At 45.4% G+C, this 23,317-nt stretch overlaps 1 protein-coding gene across 12 annotated transcripts in view; it reads left to right on the forward strand.

The window, feature by feature from the left end:
• ZNF462 (zinc finger protein 462) overlaps nt 1–6,115 on the forward strand; it is a 153,254-nt gene extending 147,139 nt beyond the window's left edge. For all 12 annotated transcript variants that reach the window (XM_043453782.1, XM_043453784.1, XM_043453788.1 and 9 more), the window contains 2 exons: nt 2,206–2,329; nt 3,672–6,115. In XM_043453782.1, coding sequence (XP_043309717.1) covers nt 2,206–2,329; nt 3,672–3,879 — 332 coding nt within the window. In that variant the 3' untranslated portion in view covers nt 3,880–6,115. The remainder of the gene's footprint in view (nt 1–2,205; nt 2,330–3,671) is intronic.
• The last annotated feature ends 17,202 nt before the right edge of the window (nt 6,116–23,317 follow it).

Here is a 23,317-nt window from a genome sequence, read left to right on the forward strand (position 1 = left end):
CTCCAATGAGAAGGAAGAAAGGGCAGATAGATGTGCAAGGCGCCAGCCACGTTTCCTTGACCGCCCAGCCCAGTCACCCCCTTGCACAGGCACTGTGGCATCAGGCCAGCTCACTTTGCCTGAAAAGAACTTCATGGTGTCTGATCGCTTCTCCCTAGAAAGCGCAGCCTCCACATTCATGAGCCTTAACCGCATGGGGAGAAAAGACTTGGGGGTGGAGAAGCCTGTGTTCCTCTCTCAGAGGGCGGGGGATTTACTTGAGTAACTTCCAGTCATGTTAATGGGGAAAACCTTCCCGTCCCCCTCGTCGATTCTTGAAAGAACAGCCTCCTTTGTCTCATCGCCTTGGAATCAATTTTCCACCATCTAGGTGTATTCTTGCCAACAAGAAGAAACGGCACACAGTAGCCCCGGGGTGTTTTTGCCAGACGTTCTGTCTTCCAGGAGTAGAGAGAGCGGGAGGTGGCGTTAGCACAGCTCTGGGGCTAATGGAAGCCATTTGATGTGTGACAGGTAATGATTGGCCTCCTCCTTTGAGGATGAAACAGCGTGAGCCGTTGGAAAGAATAGATGGTTGGTTTCATGTTTCCTCGGGGTAAGCAAGTGAGTGTGCCAGGAGCAGGCCCCCTTGTTGGCAGCAGAGACCCTCGTCAGGCGCTCCGTTTGGGGGGCTCACGTCCTTGGAGCTACCCCGTTCCCAACGTGCCTTCCCAACATGAGAAGCTGGGAGACGCCTGACCATGGCCACCCAGCAGGTCCCGCCTCAGAAGGCAGCTCGGAGGGACTTTGAAAGGGAGGAAGCCAGGCATGAAGAAATCAAAATGCGCCCAAGCAGTGTCCTCCCCACCCCCTCTCATTATGCAGTTGGGAGGAGTCAGGAAGGCATTCTGTTGATTTCTTGCCCAAGATAATCCCTGCTAAGGAATTAATGCGCAGAGCAGATGGTGCTGTCTCATTTCCAATGAAAAGAATCAAGGAAGATAGTCTGTGCAATTATTTTTAATGGCTTGTGTGGTGATCTTCTTAATTTGTGAGAAAATGTTTCATCTTTTGTTAGAACTGGCCCCATTCACGGCGCTTTTTGTGCTGCAGATGAAGGCAGCTCAGAGACACCTAGCCTGTTAACATCATCCTGAGGATTTTTTTTTTTAATCAGATGCAGTATTTCAACCAGGAGACATCTTCCTGTAACATCTCGTGAGTCCAGGCACACGGTGATCAGAGGGGCAGAGATGATCAGCGTTGGTCTGTGTGCTGTCCTCACTCTTCAGCGTGGCTGCAGAGCCGTCTAGGCCCTGCTGTTTATTACCCACGTGAAGATCTGGCCCTCTGTGCTATAATGAAAGACATATGGGCTTGGGACCCAGGATAACACAAAGGCCATATAAGCTCTCGTCTTTGAGTTTGCCAGGAGGCGTGGCCTCCGAACAATTAGTTAGTCAGTCCCCATTTAGCAGGCCCCGCACATGCTCCCAGGGCCGTGGAGGAAGTAAAACGATAGTCAGCACTTGATTACAACAGACCTGTCCAGAAAGGTTCTGCACATCCCCATGTTCAAGAATACACCGATGGAGGGCAGCCGGCCAGAACCCCAGACTAGCTGAGGACGTGCTTTCAAGTTCCCGTCTCCCCGTCGTCCGGGATTCGCGTTCCTGCTCGGTTCTCTGCTTTTTGGGTCTCATTCCGTGCTCGCAGCCACCCTGGGAGGTGTCAATTAAGATATCCATGGCAGAGGACCACAGGTTGTGAGCCCTCAGCTTTCCCTGGAATGTGTGGAAACCTTGAGGTCTTCCTACAACATAACCTGGCCTTGGTGCTTTCAGAAGCCCGTGTTCTTGTTAGTGAGTGGAGAAAAACTGTTAAATAGGAGATGAAGAGGTGCTAAACTATGAGGCACCGATAGAGAGGAACACCACAGGAGGGAGAGATTTGATAGAAAAAAATGCTCAGACGCCATTGGAATGAACAGAAGGGGTTCTTAAGACAAACTCGGGTTATTTGTGACAGAAACAGTTGGGAGGTGAAGAGAAGTGGGGATGCCTAGGGCCTGGGAACAGTTCTCCAGAGTTTCAAGAAACAATCCTTTGGTGAAGGCCAGCAGGAGAAAGAGTAAGGAATCTGGAAATGGGAGGAGGCTCCTAATGAATATTGACTTCTCTTCTGCCCCTCCAGCTCACAGGTAACACGCCTGCTTTCTCCTCACAGATCTCTTGAGATTTTCTGACCATGGGGCTGCTATCAACACTGAGAAGCGTTTTCCGTGTGAATTTTGCGGACGGGCGTTTTCCCAGGGCTCTGAGTGGGAAAGGCACGTGCTGAGACACGGCATGTAAGTCCCGTGAAGGCCTTCGCTCATCGTGCGAGGTGGCGGTGGCTCCTGACAATACGTAGACCCCTCTGTGTCACACTCCCGGGTCCGGGAGGAGAGGCAGTTTGTCACGAACTGGGTTTCTCCCTTTCCGCTGGTTTTTAAAATGGTCACCCAGACACGAGTCACAGAAGGAGAGATCGTCTTTACGAATGACAGATCCCGCTCAAGCCCTCGTGTAGAAGTAGCGCGCTCTCTCCAGCCCGTGTCCCTTCAGCTTTCGTTAGCATGACGTTCTCTGTAGAGCGTGGACCGGGGTCCAGAGATCTGGCTTCTGTTCCTGCCTCTGTGATGACTCACTCCCCGAGTGGCCTTGAACCTTCCCACGCACCTCTTGGTGCCTTCAATGCTCTGCCTCGGGGACAGAGCCCGCTTCTGCCTGCCTCCCAGGTAGGTAGGAGCACGCCTGCAGAACACTCCTAAGACCCTTGAACACAACAGTGTCCCCTAGACAAGGCACTTAGAGCCCAGCAGATGCTGGGATAGCCTAGGAGCTGGTCCCTTAAGCAGAAAATGCCCAGAAAATAGGTAGTATCTAAACCTCAGAGAATGTAACTAAGCTTCCCAGAATATAACTAGGATGAGACATGGGTCTCATCTTCAGGTTCTTGCTTTTTGTTTATTTCTATGATTTGTCTGTGGGTCTCTCTGTTAACTCTTTAATACCCGAGTTGCACTTTTAGTCCTGATAGGTATAGCAAATCTGCATTTTCTAGGTTCTTCTGATGGATCTGAGCATAAGACAGTTCTTGCTATGACCACTTAGGACTGTATTGTTCCCAGTATAGGAGGGAATGTAAGATCATTATGTTGCTCTAGAAGCAAAGAATGATGTAATCAAAACAGTATAATAATGGATAGGGCTTCCCTGCTGGCTCAGATGTGAAAGAATCCTCTGTCTGCAATGCAGGAGACCCAGGTTTGATCCCTGGGTTGAGAACATCCCCTGGAGAAGGAAATGGCTCCCCACTCCAGTATTCTTGCCTGGAGAATCCCATGGACAGAGGAGTCTGGCAAGCTACAGTCCACAAGGTTGCAGAGAGTCAGACACGACTAAGCGACCAACGTTTTCACTTTCTTTTCATTTTTATAGGTTCAGATTCTTAATAAGATACCAGAAATATATGAGCTAAGTATAACAGGTAGCAGGGATAAACTACTCACAGTCCAGTCAATAATTTGTCTGTGGCACTTATAAGACCCCCAAGACCTTTTTAGGATCAGAGACATAAGGAGGTGAATTTTTTTTTAACTAGAGAAAAATACATATACTTACCTGTCACTCCCATGAATGTGTTCCCAGGGCATTGAATGACACCAAGCAGGTGAGCCGAGAAGAAATCCACCTGAAGGGTAACATGGAGGACAGTATTAAGATGCCCTCTATAGAGGAAAAGGAAGATGATGAAGCAATCGGGATAGACTTTTCCCTAAAGAACGAACCAGTAGCCATCTGTGTCGTAGCTGCTGACAAATCTCTCCTGGAGAATGTGGAGGCCAAAAAAGAATAAGCGTTTGGTGAAATTCTTAATCACCCCTTACTTGAACCGTGATGAAAAAGAAAAGTGGGAGGGCCAGCTTGGGCTGAGAAGGGGGGGACAGAAAAAAGAAGACAGAACAAAGCTGCTTTTTAGGACTGAACAATCTATTTTCAAAGCACTGGTACCTGTGTGAGTGAGTATGTAAATTAAAGTTATTTAAATGGTTGGAATATGTGGCTCCTTTTCCATCACTACGTCTTTCCTTCCGGATCTTCATCGTGGAAGTTTCGTTTGTTGCGGAAGCAACGGAAGCACCTCCCTTGCACACCTGTGCACTATGGTGGTCTTGGACCGTATGTGGAAAGAGAAGCTCCGTGACAGTAGAAGACTTCTCTTAGGGGAACAACTTTTTGACGCACAACTTTTGGTGCGTTTTTCTAGTTTTAATACCTTAAGCTTTTTCAAGACCTAACTGCAGCCGCTTTGGGAAAAAACAAACAGAAAAAAAAAACAAAAAAACAAACAAAAAAAAACCAGAAAACAAAAAAAAAAACTGCTTTGCATAAAACAGTCACCTGTTTCCTAGTACCTCAAACTTAACCAAGGGAATTCTCTGCATTTGTCAGTACTACCTGTCGTCATTGTGGTTAAATGTAGAGAGAACTGCTGGGCAAGATGGTGAATGGAGAAAAAAAAAAGAGTTTTAAAGAAAGGAACACAAATTGTGCTTAAAATCCCCACGTGGGTTTTATTTCTTAAAATACTGTGATTTTTTTAATTATTTTAGTAAAAAACAAGACAAAAAAAAGAAACAGACTTTAATTATTAGATAAATGTTTGTGAATTGTCATCCTTTATTCCAGGTAAGCTGTTTATTTAGTGTTCAACTATAATTTAGAATTTGGTAGATTTCATGTGAGCTAATTTTAAGGTGACTTTGGAGTTTTGTTTGCCACATGTTTATTTTCTATCAGTTTGAGTGTTACAAACACAGCACAATTCAGTTTTTCATATAAATTGTTTTTTGTGTGTGTGTTGTTATTGTTGTTTTGATTTGGGGGCAAGGGAGATTTAGTTTTTTTTGAATAGGAATGTTTTTATTTTAAACATGGAAATAACAAAGAAGTTAACGTTTTTTTTTTTTAATTTAACTAAAGAACCAAACTTTTCGGCACCTCTATGCAGCTTGTGGGCCAGACGAGGAAGTCCTCTTCACCCTTTTGTTGCTGTCAAATTTACACATTATCCGTCTCACACAAATAATCTCTGTTAGGATGGGCTGGCTTTTGTGTGTGATTTCTAAATCTGTGTTCTGATTTTGTTTGCATTGTGGGGTTTTTTTGGAGGCGGGGGGAGGATTCTCATTTATTTTTCGGGACAAGGGGATGTGCTCAAATCCCATCCCTTTGGTGAGAGTGTTCAAGAAATACTTATATCCTACAAGGAGCCTGGAGAACTACTTTTTTTTTTTTTAATCTAGCTGCCAGCTGCTCTGTTTCCCCATATTAGCTTTTTCAGGAGGGAGCAGCTTAGACGAAATCTAAGTCTACATTTATAATACGTTCTGATTGTGAACAAAGGGTTTCGTTCCAAAAAAGTAGAACTTTCCTTGAATCCTAGGTTTTAGAAGCCTGTGTGTGAGAGAGCTTGGATGTGTGTGTGGGTGTGTGTGTGTGCGAGAGTCCTTTGGTTTTCATGTTTTGTTTTTTTTGTTTTGTTTTCTTTTTTTTACTTGGAAGGGTTGGGGGAGGGGGGAGAAAGGGAAGGGAATTGCTGAGATGACAGTGTCCCACACAGCTTCAAATAAAATCCATGGAAAGATACTGCATTTGTGGAATAAGTGCTTACTTGAAAAGCATGTTCTTCTTTTATTTTCTTGCTGTTAAGAATTTTTATTTGTGGGTATTTGTTTTAATTTAAGTTTTTTTTTTTAGGGATGGGGGCCATCATGTGGAAACCAGAATATGGGGAAAGTGTGAACTATCTAGACAAAGATTCATTTTGTGTCCATATTTGTTTTTAATTGGCCTCATTTCAAATGTGCTAAACAGTTCCATACCTGGATTGGGTGTTTGTAATGGTTACCAAAAAAGAAAAAAAAAAAAAAAGAAGAAAAAAGGAAAGAAAAAAGGAAAAAAAGAAAATAATTGTGACATGCTTTTATCACTACTTTATTTTTCAAATAACATGTAAATATTGTAATCCATTGGATTTTGTTTTGCTAACCTGTTAATAAAAATATGGGACCATTATCCTTTTAACAAGGCTAGAATGTCATTTTTTTTTTCTTTTTTCAAACATATACCTGATATTTTGTGGCCGCACATTTTGGATGCATTATTATAATTCTGTTGACTGTAATGACATAGAATTTACAACTTTTTTTGTTTAATTTATACAGAGGACATTTTTTTTTTCAGAGCTTGAGAGAAGAAAATAAATAGGAAAATGATAACCTATTGACTCCAATAATCAGTGTTTCCCAAAACTTGATAAAAGATAGGGAGATCCTGAGTTCTTGAAGCCAAGGGTTTAAAAAAAACAACAGAAAACACACAAGTAGGTTATTCAAGTTGTTTGCAACATACATTTTGTAATGAAATGTGAGAAATTAATAAAGAATTTTTTTCACATGTGTCTATGTGCATCTGTTGTAAATCATTTACAGATATGACTACACATATGAAATGTAGAAATTATATAGCATTGCCTTTTCAATACATGTGCATGAAAGCTATTTCAAACCATTGAATCTAAACCATTATGAAAAGCAAAGGTGACTTTAAGGTGAGGTATGAGCTGGGGTTTTTCAATGTTAACATTTCTGCATCAGATATTTATAACCAACTGGGGGAATTTTATGAAGGGAATGTTTTCTGTCAAAAATGGGAATCCGGGACTTCCCTGGCAGTCCAGTGATAAAGACTCCAAGCTCCCAATGCAGGGGGCGTGGGCGCATGAGTTTGATCCCTGATTGGGGAGCTAAGAGCCCACAGACTGCACGGTATGGCCAAAAAAAAAAAAAAGTGTGAATCAAAGTGGTGTATGAACCTTCAGAAGGGGGAAATGCCAGTGACTGAACATCATCTGGGGACCCTGAACCTGTGAGCACGGTTGTTTTCATCTAACTGCAAGTCACAACCATTGCCACGAACTATCTTGCTATGCATCCCGCACCAGTAATTATCATCATTAACTTATTCTTTGAGCTACCCTATTATAAATCAAAGGGAAAATTAATAGTCATGAAACCTAGAAGAGTAAATTAAAATCAACAGCACTGATTTCTAATCTCAAAACCGTTGTACACTGTCTGCCTTCATCAGTGTTAAGAATGGCTTACATCCAGAGCCCATTGTAAACATTTGATTTTCACCCTTCCCTCTTTATCATCTTCACAAAGGAAAGATTTTAGGACACTTACAAGAGTGCATAAAACCCAATTAGAGAAAGCAAAGTTAGGTAAATCAGGATCCACAGGGGAAATGACTGAATAGCAAAACCATAGTAGAGAATTGGCAAAAATGCACTCCATGAAACCATACATATGCTACGTACTTGGCTCTGGGCTTCTTGGGAGGCATGGCATAAAAGGCTAATCCAGAAGTGCTGTTTTAGTAACTTATTATTGAACGTTCAAGAAACTTTCAACCTTTTCTAGGATTTCAGGTAAAGAAGTTTCTTCTGTGTGTTTTCCTACAGGAGAGAAAGTGATGTAATGGACTTGTTCATTGTAAAACATAGCTATTCCTTTTGTGAAAGTGAAAGTCCCATCGGACTCTGCGACCTCACAGACTGTATAGTCCATGAAATTTCTCCAGGCCAGAATACTGAAGTGGGTAGCCTTTCCCTTCTCCAGGGGATCTTCCCAACCCAGGGATCAAACCCAGGCTCCCACATTGCGGGCGGATTCTTTACCAGCTGAACCACAAGGGAAGCTCAAGAAGACTGGAGTGGGTAGCCTTTCCCTTCTCCAGGGGATCTTCCCAACCCAGGGATCAAACCCAGGCTCCCACATTGCAGGCAGATTCTTTACCAACTGAGCTATGAGGGAAGCCCATTCGTGGCTTCCATCAAATATTTAATGAACATTGTTTTTATTAAATTCATGCCTAATCCATACTCCCACTCAGTTTTATGTAGAGGAAGTGGAATATACTGATAAATTAATCATGGTAGGACCTGTAATAAGACAACTGCTTAGCTCTATAGAGCTAGTTAGTTAAGTTAGTTCTTAACACAAATTTCCAGTGAGGGTCAGTGGGAATGCCTTTCCATCTAGTGGCTCAGGAATCCTAGTTCCTCCATCTGATGTTGCTGCCATCTCAACCCGTGAATCCTGGAGTCATTGCTAAGAGCTTGGAGGTGGTCTGCCCACTCAAATGTCTCATCCAGGAAGTAGCACACACTTCCAGTCTTGCTTCCTGGGCTAGACCTGGTCATACAACCAACCCCACCTACCCAGAGGGGCTAGAAAGTGTGTGGTTTGTCTACCAACGTGCCCAGGAAAGACTCAAGCTGGCAACCTCTCCAGTAATCAGGAACTTACAGAAGTGTTGCTTTGGAAACAGAAGGGAAGATAGACACCCTCTATTTATTGAATAGGAAGCACAGAATGGGGACTTCCCTGGTTGTCCAGTGGCTAAGACTCCATGCTCCCAAGGCGGGGGGCCCCGGGTTTGCTCCCTGGTCAGGGAACTAGATCCCACATGCTGCTAAAGTTTATGTGCCATAACTAAGACCAAGGTAGTTGGTCCCATGCACTTCAATATTTTTGAGCACATGTTTGGTGCCAGCCACTGGGTAACAACAAACAAAACAGACGTGGCACTTGTCTTCCAAGAGCTCACAAATGGTGAGGACAGAGATGCCGTGTGAGAGAAGTGCCTACCACTGAAGGTGTTAGGACTTGCAGGACCGTCAGGCTCCTGTTGGGAAGGCTTTGCACCCACCTCTGTGGCTGCTGGCAACTTGAGGGGAAAGATAGCCTTGACTGAATACGTTGTCTATATTCAAAAGCACACAATTTGGTTTAGGGAGGCATATGAGGAATTGGTTACTCACTCGGCTCAGACAGTAAAGAATCTGCCTGAAATTCAGCAGACCCGGGTTCAAACCCGGGAAAGATCCCCTGGAGAAGGGAATGGCAACGCACTCCAGTATTCTTGCCTGGAGAACCATGGAGTGGAGCCTGGTGGACTACAGTCCATGGGGTTGCAGAGTCAGATATGACTGAGTGACTAAGCTCACATACATTTGGTGAGTCTTCATCCCTAGGCATAACAAAGATTACTACAGGATATGCTTGCTGTTTCTTTGTAACTATCCAAATTTCAGGGCCAAAAGGTCTGATAGGGGACAATACTAGATGATAGGGACTATAAGATGCTTCAAAGTACTGTGCTCATCATTTCCTGGAAGTGTCAGTTTTTTTCTCCAAATATCCTGCCCAGTACATAGCCTTCCCTCTGCCTTCAGTATTGAACTTTTCTTTACTGGAAATTACCTATCCCTTTATGACTCAGCCTAAGTGTAAATTCTGATGTGTAGCCTTCCCTGAATTCCTACAGGTCATAGACGATCACCCTACTCATCACCTGTCCCCTGTCTTAATAAACATTTATTGAAGAGTCTTCGCCTTTCTTCCCCACCCCCAACTCTGACAAAAGTCTCAGAGACACATTGCTGTCAGATGCAGCTAGCCTTTTTAAATTCAAATATATTCCTGTTGATACCAAGTGTTATTTCTCATCTGATTTGGCATCAATGTTACATTTTCCTTCAGAGCCTGAGATTGCTTTTTTAAATATCTAAGTAAAAATATGCAGCTTGGTAGATGAAAAATGTCTTTGTCTGAAACTCTAGGCTCTCTCGGAGAAAGCGTCAGAGAACCAACCCCAGCCCTCCCGCTCCTTAAGAGCTCACTTTGACCATCCTCCTCTCTTGTCCAGAGCTGAATAGAAAATGGATGGGGAGGTCTACTGGGTCTGAAGGTTCGACAGCCGTGGTGGCCAGCTGGGGAATGGGGGAGCAGAAGCCAGAAGAATTGGCAGAGGTTGGGGCAGCTGCGGTGGGGACGTGTGGCTGTGGCAAGCGAGGTAGATGACTGTGTTGAGATGTGTATGGGCGGAAGCAAGCAGGCAAGGGTAGGGATGGGAGCTGTCGAGGGAGATTTGAGGGAAGACTTCTTTTTGGAATTCAAGTGATTGGGACATGTTCATTACATTGAGCTATGAGCTGCAGGGGAACTATGAAGCAAGCTCATGGTGAGATCCAGGACACAGTGGAGGAAATGACTTTACAAAGAAGAGGGGCTCTTTCTGTCCTGGGAGGAGAAGGAAAAGGAAAGGGAATGTGCCATCTGGGCACATGCAGATGGGAGGTACAAGGGCCACTGAGTTCATAACCTAGAACCTAGGCTCGGAGGTGGAATACCGGGGTGCGGGTCCACAGAGAGGTTATGATTTGGAGCTGTTCTTGAGGGCCGGATAAAAGAGAACTGAGCGGAGGGAAGCTGAACGGGACTGGAAACAGTTCTTATATTCTCTGTATGATAGTTTTAAAAAAGCTTACTCAGTGGATCCAGGGCCCTTACTCAGGGGATCCATAGACCTTCTACAAGAACCTCCCTGAATACCCACCCCCCGGCCCCCAAGTTGTTGCTGTTTACTTGCTCAGTCGTGTCCAACTCTTTGTGACCCCATGGACGGTAGCCCACCAGGCTTCTCTGTCCATGGGATTCTTCAGGCAAGAATACTGAAGTGGGTTGCCATTTCCTTCTCCAGGGGATCTTCCTGACCTGGAGATAGAACCTGCGTCTCCTGCATTGGCAGGTGGATTCTTTACAGCTGAGCCAACAGGGAGGCCGGCTGCCCCCAACACACACACACAACCACCACTGCTCCCCAATAAAGAAAGGAAAAGGAGGGAGAGAGAGAGTCAGCTCTTGGAATCAGAAGGGACACTTGCTTTCTCCGCCCACTTAATTATCTGGCTTTTTGAATTAGAGGTGGAAGGCAAACTTGCCTTGTTTCTATTCACAATTTCTCTCTTGAGTTTGCTCCCATTAATGAAGCAGCTTAGTTTGGTTTAGCTAACTGCATGCATGACTTCCAAAAACCACATCACAATGCAGGAGGAATGCAGCCTCTAGCTATACTACAGCGGCTTCACCACATTGTTTAAAGAGCGGAGCAGAGGCCGAGCCAGTGCCTCTGAAATCCATTTAAGACGTGTGAAAACATGAGATCGAAATGCTGACCTCTCCTTGAAGCTGAAAGAACCTACTCCAGGGGGCTCTTTGGAACACTGCAGCTGCAGGCCTGGGCCCATCCGAGACTCTGCAGGCCTGTGGCTCTCGGGGGCCCGTGTAGCCAGGAAGCCCTACCTCTGCGTTCTCTGTCCCCTGCAGGACATCAGCCTGAAGGCTGCGGGGCACCTTGGAAGGGGAGATGCTGCTTAAGGAACGATTGCAGAGGCCGGAAGAGGAAAGGGGTCATCAAAGAGCAAAGAGAGGAGGGAAACCTAATCTAAACCGCGTGGGTCCAGGTCTGTGCCCATCTACTGCCTTTTCAGATGCAGGTCAGGGAAGGGACTGTACCCAGATGGGCTTTCGGAGCTAATCCAGATGCCCAAATGTTTGAGGCATCCCGGGGCAGGAGGTTGGCCATAGAACTTGGAACTTGATTAACATGACTGAATTTTCATTCTGTGACATGAAAATTCACAGAATTTTGTCATGGAAAATAGTGGATAAATAGAGCACCGCTGGTTATGAGTGGAGTCTCTTCCTCCTTTGCTCACCCCCATCCCCACTTCTTAGGCTGTCTATAGGTCCTCAAGCCCACCTGCCAATTTTGCCAGCAGGTCAGGTGTCGTCTCTGTTTCACGTACAAGGATATCAAGACCTCTACTGGGTTGGCCAAAAAATTCATTGAGGTTTCTCCATAAGATGGTACAGAAAAACCAGAATGAACTTTTTGGCCAAGCCATGTTACCCTGAGTCCCCAGCTGATTTTTGTTCCATTGATTCAACTCTATTATGCTAATCATCATAAAGAGAACTTTTTCCATGTAATTGTCATCACATCACCAAGTCCTCCTACTTGATGCCTGAGGCTTAACTCTTAAGCTTTGTCAAGACCTGAACCCAGCCCCTCTAATGCCTGACCCCCATCACCCCCAGGGTCCCTTGTTCACTCCTGTGTGGAGGCTACTGAACAAGTTTACTCCAGAAGACCAACTTCAAGGATGAGCCCCTGATCAATCCCAATGCAGAATGGTTCATTGAGGGAAGCAGTTTCTTACAAGAAGGGGTAAGAAAGACCAGCTATGCCATAGTCAGCTTGCAGACAGCTGTTCAGTCTGGAGTTCTACTCTCTCACATTTCTGCCCCAAAGACCGAACTGATCACCCTGACCTGAGCACTCGAGTTAGGAAAGAAATTATGAATCAATATATACACTGATTCCAAGAATGGATTCCTGGTGCTTCACGCCCATGCTGCCATGTGGAAAGGAAGGGGATTACTAATAGCCAGAGGGCCCCCTATGAAACACCAGGTAGAAATTCTAGAACTCTTAGAAGTGGTTCAGCTTCCAAAGGAGGTTGCAGTCATTCACTGCAGGGGTCACCAAAGGGGCCACACATCCCTTACAAGAGGAAAAACCCTGGTCAACAAGGCTGCTGAGATAACAGTCTAAGAACAGCCAGGCTGGGACTTCCCTTAGGACTTGGCCCAGAGGCTAAGACTCCACGCTCCCAGTGCAGGGGGCCCAGGTTCGATGCTTGGTCAGGGAACCAGATCCCACATGCTACAACTAAGAGTTCACATGCAGTTAAAGACTCTATATGCAACAACTAAAGAAAAAAAAAGAATTCGATATGCTGAAAATAAGACCCAGCGCTGCCAAATAAAAAAAACAAAAAACAGCAGGCTCTACAAGCGCAGCTCTCAGACTCAACAGCCTACCCTCCTGAGTGATGCCATCTTACACCCTGAAGAACTCAAGTGGTCTAACCATGGGGATTGGAAGAGGCCTCTCGGGGTGGCTGATAAAAGATAACAAGCTTCTCACTCCCCAGGCCAAGTAATGGAAAACGATTAAGCACTTCCACAAATCCTCCCACTTAGGGCCAGACTCTCCCTACTCAAACTGGTTTCCTCAGGTGTTCTGTGTAAGGGATTGTCCCAAACTTAAAAGTGTCACCAGGGCTCACGGGCTTTGTGCCTGCAGGGACTCAGGGAGCCACCCCATTCCTCCGCCCCTAATTCAGCCCACACAAGACTGGGGAACCCATCCAGGGGAAGACAGGCAGACGGACTTGACACAAACACCCGTGTAGCAGAGGGAAATGCCCACTGGCAACACCTACTAAACGGACCTGAGTTTGAGCAAACTCTGGGAGACAGTGAAGGACAGGGAAGTCTGGTGTGCTGCAGTCCACAGGGTCGCAAAGAGTCAGACACGACTTAGCAACTGAACAACAGCAAATTCATAGACACCTTTACAGGGTGAAGAGAAGCTTTCCTTACTGAGAATGAAAAGGCAATAGAAACATCCAAATTTCTACTTAAAGAGATAATTCTTTTTTAAAATTAATTTATTTTAATTGGAGGCTAGTTACAATATTGTGGTGGTTTTTGCCATACATTGATGTGAATCAGCCATGGGTGTACACGTGTCCCCCATCCCGAACCCCCTCCCACCTCCCTCCCCATCCCATTCCTCTGGGTACCAGCTTTGAATGCCCTGTTTATGGGACTGGTCATCTATTTTCATATATGGTAATATATATGTTTCAAAGTTATTCTCTCAAAGCCTCCCACCCTCACCTTCTCCCACAGAGTTCAAAAGTCTGTTCTTTATATCTGTGTCTCTTTTGCTGCCTCACATATAGGGTTGTCATTACCATCTTTCTAAATTCCATACATATGAGTTAATATTCTGTATTGGTATTTTTCTTTCTGACTTACTTCACTCTGTATAATAGGCTCCAGTTTCATCCACCTCATTAGAACTGATTCAAATGCATTCTTTTTAATAGCTAAGTACTACTCCATTGTGTGTGTACCACAACTTTCTTATCTATTTGTCTGCCGATGGACATCTAGGTTGCTTCCATGCCCTAGCTATTGTAAACAGCACTGTGATGAACATTAGCATACATATGTCTCTTTCAATTCTGGTTTTCTCAGTGTGTATGCCCAGCAGTGGGATTGCTGGGTTGTATGGCAGTTCTATTTCCAGTTTTTTTAAGAAATCTCCACACTGTTCTGCCATGAAATTAAAAGATGCTTACTCCTTGGAAGAAAAGTTATGACCAACCTAGACAGCATATTAAAAAGCAGAGACATTACTTTGCCAACAAAGGTCTGTCTAGTCAAGGTGATGGTTTTTCCAGTAGTCATGTACGGATGTGAAAGTTGGACTATAAAGAAAGCTGAGCACCAAAGAATTGATGCTTTTGAACTGTGGTGTTGGAGAAGACTCTTGAGAGTCCCTTGGACAGCAAGGAGATCCAACCAGTCCATCCTAAAGGAAATCAGTCCTGAATATTCATTGGAAGGACTGATGTTGAAGCTGAAACTCCAATACTTTGGCCACCTGATGCAAAGAGCTGACTCATCGGAAAAGACCATGATGCTGAGAAAGATTGAAGGAGGGAGGAGAAGGGGATAACAGAGGATGAGATGGTTGGATGGCATCACCCACTCAATGGGCATGAGTCCAAGTAAACTCCGGGAGCTGGTGATGGACAGGGAGTCCTGGTGTGCTGCAGTCCATGGGGTCACAAAGAGTCAGACACGACTGAGTGACTGAACTGAACTGAACTGACACTGTTCTCCATAGTGGCTGTACTAGTTTGCATTCCCACCATCAGTGTAAGAGGGTTCCCTTTTCTTCACACCCTCTCTAGCATTTATTGTTTGTAGACTTTTTGATCGCAGCCTTTCTGACCAGCTTGAGATGCTACCTCATTGTGGTTTTGATTTGCATTTCTCTGATAATGAGTGATGTTGAACATTTAAAGAGATCATTCTGAGATGTGGATTACCAAATAACTTACAGGGTGATAATGGACCTTCCCTCACAGCCAAGCTCACCCAAGAGCTCTCCCCAGCTCTGGGTATTAACTACTGCCTCCACCCTTCCTGGAGGAACAAGTCCCCAGGCAAGGTAAAAGAAGCAAATCATGTTCTGAAAAGCATGGTTGCTAGGTTGTGCCCAGAGACTTCAGAAAGCTGGGTCTTCCTCCTTCCTGTAGCCCTTCTAAGGACCAGGATGACCCTAAAGGGGATTTTAAACTTAGTCCATCTGAAATGACTACAGGAGGTTCTTCTTGACTTCAGATCTCTGATGAGGAAACCCATGAAGTGGTCTCCCACATTGCTAACCTGAGCCAAGTTCAAAGGGCCCTCAAAGAATATGGACACAAAGCACTGCCCACCCCTAGGAAAGAAAAGGTCGAGGTCTCCATCCAGTCGGGGGCCTCTGTCCTACTAAAAGCTTGGAAGAACACGTCCCCTGAGGACCAGCTGCAACCAAAATGGAAAGGACATATCAAGTGTTACCAAGTATCCAACTGCTGTTCATCTGTAGGGAATTACTAGTTGAGTGAGTGTGTGCACACGCCCAAAATCGCTTCAGTCGTGCCTGAATCTTTGCGACCCCATGGACTGTAGCCCACCAGGCTCCTCTGCCCACGGGATTCTCCAGGCAAGAATACTGGAATGGATTGCCATGCCTTCCTCCAGGGGATCTTCCCAACCCAGGGATTGAACCTGTATCTCCTGTGTCTCCTGCATTGCAGTCAGATTCTTTACCCACTGAGCCAGCTGGGAAGCCCATCTGTCTAGACTAAAATCTGTATCTAATAAGTCCCAACAAGAACAAGAAGAGACCTACAGAGGCAGAAGCCCTCAGATATCTGTTCAGGGCCATAGATAAGTGACTTCATTTGGCTATGATGGGTTGGTCTAGTCACCCTTGTGTTTCTGACTATCATGCTTTTATTCTGCCACTTTTCAGAACCCCTCCTCCTGATAAACGTCTTTGTCCCGGGTCGGTCTAAGAGAAAAAAAATACAGTAATATGATATCCAAAGTCATGATCCTTCTAGTTGGACTTCCAACAATGGTCACAGCTCAAGGAGAATGGGAAAATAATGCTTCAGTAAAGATAACTAAAATAGTCACCTGGGGAGAAAAACTAATTACTTGTTGGGTCTGCCACAAAAACCCTGGCTTACAACAATCATTACAGGTACAAATAGGTACACATAGAACCTCCTCCTCACCATACAATCATGAGGTACAACACCCCTGTTAGGCCCAATGTCTTGCCTAAGTTTAATTGTTTTTTAAAATGTGACTTATACCTTTTCCATTAATAAAGGCTAATTTTGTCATAGGGATTCCCTGGTGGTTCACAGTAAAGAGTCTGCCTGCAATGCAGGAGACCTGAGTTCCATCCCTGGGTGGGAAAGATCCCCTAGAGAAAGAAATGGCAACCCACTCCAGTATTCTTGCCTGGAAAATCCCAAGAATGGAGTAGCCTGGCGGGCTACAGTCCAGATGACTTTTGTCATCCAGAAAACCAGTCATGCTTCCAATGCCACTGTAGCTCTAATGTTCTCTTGGCTACTGTGAGCCTCTTTGGAATAATCCCTGGCCACCTGATGGTAATATCACCATAGTATTTTGGAATCTGGCATTCCCATCATGAGCTCCATTCTGTGTGAGTAGAATGAAATCCAGGTTAAGGGTGCCTACAGGACAGGGATGGAATGCACTAAAAATTGGGCTAAAAATTGTTGGGCCCTATGGAAACAGAGGATGAGATGGTTGGATAGCATCATGTCCAACTCAATGGACATGAGTTTGAGCAAACTCCAAGAGATGATGAAGGACAGGGAAGCCTGGCGTGCTTCAGTCTATGGGGTTGCAAAGAGTTGGACACAACTTAGCAACTGAACAGCAACATGAAAATGTGGGTAAAAACCCTCTGAATTCACCATTTCATCTAAGCTGAGGGCATGGAATACTCCTGGACTTAAACTATTTTGCATATATTAATGGGCTCCTGTCCCCGCATTGCATTCTTAATTTGTTCCTTTCATGTGTCTGGACGGTTGCTTCCTTGTTAAATTCTTCTGTTCCCAGATCTCTTATTGTATCCTCAGAATGTGTCTAGGTATGTGGCACTCCCTAGAACAATGGTCCAAAGACAAGTGCACCCCAGGGTCATATAGCCCCTATATAAATGCTTATCCTTCTGTGGATAATATGTGGCCGGAGAGAGCCTGTTCATTAGAACATTTGGTACCATTCATATTCACAGTACATAATAATGCTCAGTATCATCCCAGGAAGGCCATCGGATTAATGGCAGGAATAGGACTGGCAGGGGGGTTGGCAGCTCCATGGGGACACTTGGCCTACCATGACATATCCCTAGAAAATCTAACCAACACTTTAGAGAGCCTAGCCCTGACCACCGGAAATACCCTAGACAGACTTTCCACCTCTTTAATCTCACTGGCCAATGTGATCACGGGCAATAGATTGGCCTTGGAGTACTTGTTGGCCTAGCAAAGTGGTATTTGTGCAGTCATAAACAAAACCTGATATACTATACCTATGTGAATAATTCGGGCCAAACTGAGAGGGACATCAAAAAGATTTATGAGTAGGCACGCGTGGTTACACCCTACAACCAGGGTTCAGACCCTAATGCCATCTGGTCCTCCATTAAGAGCGCCTCCCTGGCCTTCCTTAGCTCCTTCCCTCCTCAGCCTAGACATGGTCATGCTCCTCCTCCTCTTAGGAGTTAGACATGGCTTCTAACTTCTTGGTAAAGCTTATGACTTACAGGTTACAACAGTTCCATGTCAAAACGATAGCTATGTGAGGATTCTAGCCCATACCACCCTCCAATCAAAACAAGAAGCTGTCCCGCCCATGGGACCCCTAGACCAGGCATCCAGAGATTTTTATTCCCTGATAGGCAGTGTCCACACCCCTGCCCATCCCTGAAGCAGCTACGGAAGATTAACCATTGTCCCTCTGCTTCTCATGAGAACGTAGGAGTGAAATCTCTGAGGAAGGATGAGACAGGAGGAAAGGGACAAAATACAACTGCAAGGTCAGTGAAGAGGGGGCACCGCTGTTGGGCTGTGGTAAAAACTGGCTGGAATTGGCTGAAACCAAGGTGGTTTTGAGGATAGTCTCGTCATCGACTTTTAGCTCATTATGCCTTGATTATAATACACCATTTTACTCCCCCTTAGGCCATAGCAGTTCTGGGGTGGACCATAAAAGACCAGTGGGCAGTGGCCCAATTCCTGGGAAATCCCCACCCTTCTCCTAAATAGAATGAATATTCCTCCCACTTGTTAGTCTATGAAATTACTCAGCCCATCAAAACCAACAACCCCACGCCCTGGGGCCAGTCACTTTCTGAGCCAGTCCGCATTCTGCCTATGAAGCGTGTCTCTCACTAAATAGACTCGCTCTCCCTTTCCTTTGTCTGCTCTTGAATTCTTTCCTGCATGAAGCCAAGGACCTCACCTGGCACTTAGTCCTAAGGACTCTCTGGGTCCCAGGACATGACATTCCCTTTCCTACAACCACCATATACTTGGTATAAGGATTAAATATACAAAGCACTTAGCACAGTGCCTCTCCATGATCTGTGCCCAACTCAAGTAATCCTTCCTCATCCTCATCACGGTGGTTCACTAATTGCTCAGGACCTTCATTTTCCTATCTGCAGAGAAGAGACAACACCTTGTTGCTCTTAGAATGGCCTCTGATAAAAGCAGGTAAGAGAATGGGATGTGTTTGGCCCCTGGTAGGTCCTTGACAGATGGTCACTGAATTTCTACATCTACTGATCTTGCTCTCCCCTGCAAAAAGGGAGAGGACTTGGCTTTTTCAAGTATTCTGTGTAGTCACAGAAAAGATTTAGCTTCCAGTATGGGCTCTGGGGTCAAATAAATTTGGGTTTGAGTGCCAGGTCCTCTTCTATGTCTCACAAGCTTAGACAGCTTTTTAGCCTTTTGATTCTTCATAAAATGGAGAATAGTATCTACTGTCTACTGTGAAAATGCAGTGAGATATGGCAGGTTGTAGACCAGAGGAGGGCCAGAGTGTGAGATGCATGCTTCCTGGGCGGGGGTGGGGGGGGTTGCTCTTTGGCTTCCTATGATGTTTGCATGCCTATGAGCACACCTGCCCACCATGCGTGGGTATGTGCTAAGACGCTTCAGTTGTGTCTGACTCTTTGTGACCCTGTGGACTGTAGCCTGCCAGGCTCCTCTGTCCCTGGGGTTTTCCAGGTAAGAATACTGGAGTGGGTTGCCATACCCTTCTCCAGGGGGTCTTCCTGACCCAGGGATTGAACCCACGTCTTTTACATCTCCTGCATTGGCAGGCAGGTTCTTTACCACTAGCACCACTTGGGAAGCCTGCTCATCATAAAAATGTTCAATAAGTATCTGCCACCTGATTGCCTGATGCATGAGGCAGGAGAACTTCAGTATCAACTTCTGAGAGGAGGCGTGGTCCAAAGGGACCTCATGATTTCACCAGCAGCTCAGCTGGGTCAAGCTGATACTCATGTTTTCAAAGCCTTCATATCAGAGGAGCCGGTGTCACCCTTGTAGATACCTTTTAATATAATACCTTTAATATTATACCTTCTTAGCATAATTCTTCTTGAGTCTTCTAGAAACAGAAGTACTGCTCTGCAAAATGCTTCTCTGCAGGTGTTCAGAGGGCACTTTTAAAGTTTTACCCATTCACCCCTCTGCACAGCCAGAAAAAAAGCACCTTCCCCAGAACTCACACAATAACTCGTCATGCTTTGGTGGAAGCGGTGTGAAGAGATGTCTGGTTTCTATTCATTATCCTAAATCAATTATTCAGTCTGGCCAGAGACAGAAGTATAGTCACTGTCCTGGTTTAAACATAAGCAGCACAGGACTCTGGCTTATGGACCTGGTGAAGATGCTGGAAGATCCTGACTGGCTTCTACAGCGCACATGCAGAGCCCTTGGAAACAAAGGTTCCAGGTCATTAAAGAATTGAAAGCAACAGCAGTGATGATGATAATGATGTTAGTATCAATTGAGCACAGACTACAGGAGAGGCACTGGGTTAAACACTGCCCATGGATAATTGTATTTAATCCTCATAACGTGAATACAATTAGAGAAAGGGCTTCTTTCTCCTCACAGTTTACTAACCAAGTACACACTCAGCTGTCTGGTCCTTAGTCTTTAGGGAACCAATAAGCATCAGCATTTGAGGGCAAAACATTTTCTACTCCATAGCCTGCTGGCTGGAACTTTTTGAAATTTTATTTATTTTTTTTTGTAATTTTATTTTATTTTACTTTTTGAAATCTTAATCTGAGCACATCTCAGGCTCACTGTACATCTCCTTTTTCTATTCCCACTCATCCTTCAGATCTGGGCTGATGTGTTATCTCTTTAGGAAGCGCTCTCCAGTCCCCAAGGTCAGGTGAGGTCCTCCACAGCCTTCAGAACTCACTGAGCTCGTTGCACTAAGGACTCAGAATGGAAAAGTCTGCGCACTGTGACCCTCTCCCCCTCACCGACTGGCTGCATCCCCAGTGCTTGGCATCGTGTCTAAACAAAGGAGCTTGATTCAGTCAAGATGCTTTGTGCTGCAAGTAATAGCAAATCCCAGTGCAAACTCCAATGGGTGTAAAGTAAAACACTGAGGAAATGTATCATTTCCCAAAATCAGAAGTCCAGACACACGGTGGGAAACAGGTGCAGTAGGACCAACGGCTCAATAACGTCATCCAGCTCCGATTCTTTTCTCTGACCACCGTTCGTATCAGCTCCACCTGAAAGCTGGTTCCCCTTGAGTCACAGCGCGACTTTCAGTGCCACCGACTTCATTGTTCGCATGTAGAAGGGAAGCCTCTTCCCAAGCATAGTCTATAAGTTTCTTGTAATCTGATTGAGTCAATGTAGCTTGGCTCACACATACAGTCCTGGACCCCCGCCAGGTCATCACCATCATTTGATTGTCTTAGGTTAATCATGATTTTCATCTGGAGCAGGGGTGGGGTGGGGGAAAAATCTGGGCTCAGTTAGGAAGGAGGAAAGGGAAGTTAGATGTTGGCTCTGCAACCAGCAGTACCCCTTCCATGAAAAAGTGAAAGTATTAGTCACTCAGTCACGTCCAATCTTTGCAACCCCATGGACTGTAGCCCACCAGGCTCCCCTGTCCATGGGATTTTCCAGGCAAGAATACTGGAATGGGTTGCCATTTCCTTCTCCAGGAGATCTTCCCGACCCAGGGATTGAACCCTGGTCTCCTGCATTACAGGTAAATTCTTTACCATCTGAGCCACCAGGTGCTAAATAATAATTTGGTGGATGATACAATAAAAATGAGAGCATGGCCTGATGCTCCTAGGAGTTGTTCCAATGCAGAACAAAGTCAAGTGGCTGAGGCACCGGAATGTCCTTGGTTTGGGGAACCTTTTGCTGATCTAGGAACACCTGACTCCTGGCTCCTTTGCAGCCTGGTGCTTCTACTCCTCAGCCATCCTCTTGCTCAGAGAGAATACTGGTAAACTTTCCAGCTGCACAAAAGCATTAAGAGTTTAGCAGGCAGTATCCATATCTCCCCATCTTAGGCTGTTTCCTTAACTCTGGCGAGGTGCTTAGCAGACCTGCTGCTCTTATGACCCAACCTCTTCAGGCCTCATCAGTTTTCAAGACCAGAAATCTCTCTCTGGAGACAAAGAGTTACAGTCTTTCTTCCCCAGCCTGTATCCTATAATCTACCCAATCCACTTCTCAGGAGAAGGTGGGGGCAGCTGGTAATAAGGGCCTTTGGGATCTGATGGGTCTGTCTTGAAACACCACCTCCACCACCGACCCAGAAGGGGATGACTGGAAGATGACTTAGCCCTCTCTGAGCCCTTTTTCCCTTTCCCGTGTAATAGAGTCTTTATAAATAAAGCACTATCTCCCCTATCTTAAATAATGAGCTAAAAAAAAAAAAAAAAAAGAATGAGCTTCTGCAAACTGCCAGAGTAGGAGAATTTGTCTTTTTTTTCTTTTGTTTTGGGGGTCATGCCATGTGGCATGTGGCATCTTATTCCCCGGCCAGGGATTGAACCCATGCCCCCTGCACTGGGAACATGGAGCCTTAACCACTGGACTACCAGGGAAGTCCCCAGAGTAGCAGAATCTGGGTTTGAGGAAATTAAGACCTTATAGAGAATTGAGGGAAAGGAGAGGGCAACATCAGCAATAAGCCTATAAAAGGTCTCATGAATATATATTTAAAAGTTTTCCTAAAATAGTTTGTAAGAAGGACAAAATGGCAATGACATTTAACACATATTAAAGCATGAATAACAAGTGCTATCCAATTAACTTCTGTTTACATCCCTTGCTTGTAAGAACATTTTCAACATCTCCCCCTGCCCCACCACCTTATGTTTACAGGAAAGTGCTGGAACGTCAGACTGTAGGTAAGCAGATTAAGAGGAGGCTGTTGGTTGGCTTGTTCTCACTTTCAGGGCTCCATCCATATACTCATTGTCTTTCTGTTGGTTTGCTCGGGTATTCTTTTCTCCCATTCCCCAGAGACCCAGGTTCCAGGCACTGCAGAGAACAAACCCTATGCACCATCTGTCTACACTGGGCCTGCTCCTCCCCTGGGGCGCCCAGTCTCGGGGAAACACAACCACGTCCGCAGCCACCCAAGGAGAAATCTGGGCACTGGCCCTGACTGCCCCCTCACACGAGCTCCTCGGGCCCGGTCCAGCACAGCACCCCTGAGTCCATCAGCCTCTGCCCACACTCATTCCAGGCGCTATAGCTTAGCTTTCATTCCTTACCACTGCAATCACTATCTATCTGGCTTCCCCCAGGCCAACCTGGCTATGCAAGGCAGCCAGAATGGAGACAGATTGGATTCTGTCACTCCCTCTCTTCCAGCCTCTCAGGATCTCTAGTTCCACCCTCCCAGGCCCCGGCCCCATAGACAGCAGTCAATAAAGAACACCCTGCAGTCCCCTAATTATTCCTCACACCCTGTGGATGCCCCATGCTTTTCTACATGTGGATCCAATTGCTCAAAACATTTCCCTCTACCCCAACCCATCTAACCTGTCTTTGCCCTTAAATACTCAGCTCAGATGGAACCACTCTGCCTCAGTTTTATAAAATGAGCATAATAACCTACCTCATAGGTGGTTGGAAGGAATCAATGAGTTCACCCATATAAATCAATAAACATTGTGCCTGGCAGTTGGATAAATGTTAGTTACTATTATCCTCTCCAGGTAGATTTGACCCTGGACCATACTCCCCAGATGAGGTGCTTCCCTCATCACAACCCTTCCCATACTGGATTCAGGTGGAATCACTAGACTGCATTCCTTGAGAGCCTGTGCACGCGTGCTAAGTC

This window comes from Cervus canadensis, chromosome 30 (genome assembly GCF_019320065.1).
Source record: "Cervus canadensis isolate Bull #8, Minnesota chromosome 30, ASM1932006v1, whole genome shotgun sequence".
Classification (NCBI taxonomy): Eukaryota; Metazoa; Chordata; class Mammalia; order Artiodactyla; family Cervidae; genus Cervus; species Cervus canadensis.